The 1,623-nt window shown below is 35.8% G+C and overlaps 1 protein-coding gene across 1 annotated transcript in view; it reads right to left on the bottom strand.

The window, feature by feature from the left end:
- Positions 1-1,623, bottom strand: part of LOC122627323 (esterase FE4-like) — a 2,026-nt gene that overhangs the window by 207 nt on the left and 196 nt on the right. The window contains exons 2-5 of the mRNA XM_043808397.1: positions 1,325-1,618; positions 699-824; positions 402-573; positions 6-321 (exon numbers count right to left, since the gene is read on the bottom strand). Coding sequence (XP_043664332.1) covers positions 6-321; positions 402-573; positions 699-824; positions 1,325-1,528 — 818 coding nt within the window. The 5' untranslated portion in view covers positions 1,529-1,618. The remainder of the gene's footprint in view (positions 1-5; positions 322-401; positions 574-698; positions 825-1,324; positions 1,619-1,623) is intronic.

Consider the following 1,623-nt stretch of genomic DNA (forward strand, 5'->3'; position numbering starts at 1 on the left):
TCAACATGGATCCTGTTGTGTCTGTTGGACAACCCAACAGTTCTGCCTGTTTTTTGGCTAAATGTTTCTGCTGTGTTGGTAGTGGTTCTAACGATATATGAGAACCACTCATCGCGATTCCTCTATGGAAGAGACCTTTTGACATTGGCGATAACATGTGTAATAACACGGCGATGCTTCCAACACTGTAACCACCAATAGTAACTGAGTTGGGGTCTCCTCCGAATGCTGCGATGTTTCTCTGAATCCAACGAAGAGCTACGACTTGATCTTTCAAACCTAAATTTCCTGGTGCAAGCGAATCTCCTGTGCTTATGAAACCTAACGGAGAACAGAATGCGTACATTATCATTCATCATATCAACGATCATCTGTTTACTTAAAAATTACAAAATTTCTACCTAAAGTTCCAAGCCGATAGTTCAATGTCACCAAGACGATATCCTTATCCATGATATATTCAGGTCCGAAAAATCGATATTGACCAGAAAAGATGTAGAAGCCACCAGGATGGAGGAAGACCAGAACTGGACGACCTTTGAAATTTCCACCTTTTGCATTTTTCGATGGCAGCTATATAGAAATTATATTAATATGGTTTAAAGAAGATGTATCTAACTACGTATATTTGTAGGTATAAGATTCGTCAAAGAAACTCTGGATCGTAACAAACGAAATTGAATATTTTTTTCGATTACCTTGGTTGTGTAGACATTCAAACGTAAACAATCTTCGGATATAGGTGTCTCACTTAAAGTACTACATGCTGGACCCTCCTCAGTAGCATCGTAGGTTTCATTCCAATCTTTTGCTGGTACGGCAATCTGGGAACAAAACAAGGAAGCGAATCTGTACTAATAATTCAAGATTTTTTTTAGTTTTATCAAGTGTTATATATAATAGATACGGGGCATATTTATTGTTGTCATGTAATCACGACGCATAATGAATTCCATTAAACGATGCGGATGGTGTACACATGTTATTGACTTCATCTGGTGATTCACTATGAACTTAAATGTAATAAGCGATGAGTCAAACTGTTTCTCACTTAGAATAAACGTTCCAGTTTGCTTAAGCGGAAGAAGTCGTTAAATATGTTCTTGAAGTATAATGATAACTCTCGTTAAATAATGTTTAATGAGTTATAGTTTGAAACATATACGTTCAATTGACTATTAAAAATATAATCATTAGAAAATAGAGATTAGTATACAGAGATTAGTAAATTAATGCTTACGAAGCAATTAAATGGATGAAGAAAATCTGTGATAAAATCAATGATTATTTTCATTGCGAAAGAAAAAGACAATATAATTCTCACCTGAAATCGTTGTTGTCCGACTGGAGGTTCGGCATACCTCACACTTCGAAACGAATAGATTTTCCTACCCAATCTCGATGTTAAGATCGATCCACGAATCTTTCCAACAGGTGCTTCTACTATCGGATTTTCTGGCGTCGAATCATCCGCTATTGTAAAAACGAAAAACGCGCTCAAAGCGATGAATCCTATCGTTCTCAACATTTTTGTTGAAGAACTCTTTTTAATCTTTTTTGTTTTTAAATAACAGTACTAGTCGTTATTTTGAGACGTTGTATCTGGATATTGAAAAAACTTCG

The sequence above is a fragment of the Vespula pensylvanica genome, chromosome 2 (genome assembly GCF_014466175.1).
Source record: "Vespula pensylvanica isolate Volc-1 chromosome 2, ASM1446617v1, whole genome shotgun sequence".
Lineage (NCBI taxonomy): Eukaryota > Metazoa > Arthropoda > Insecta > Hymenoptera > Vespidae > Vespula > Vespula pensylvanica.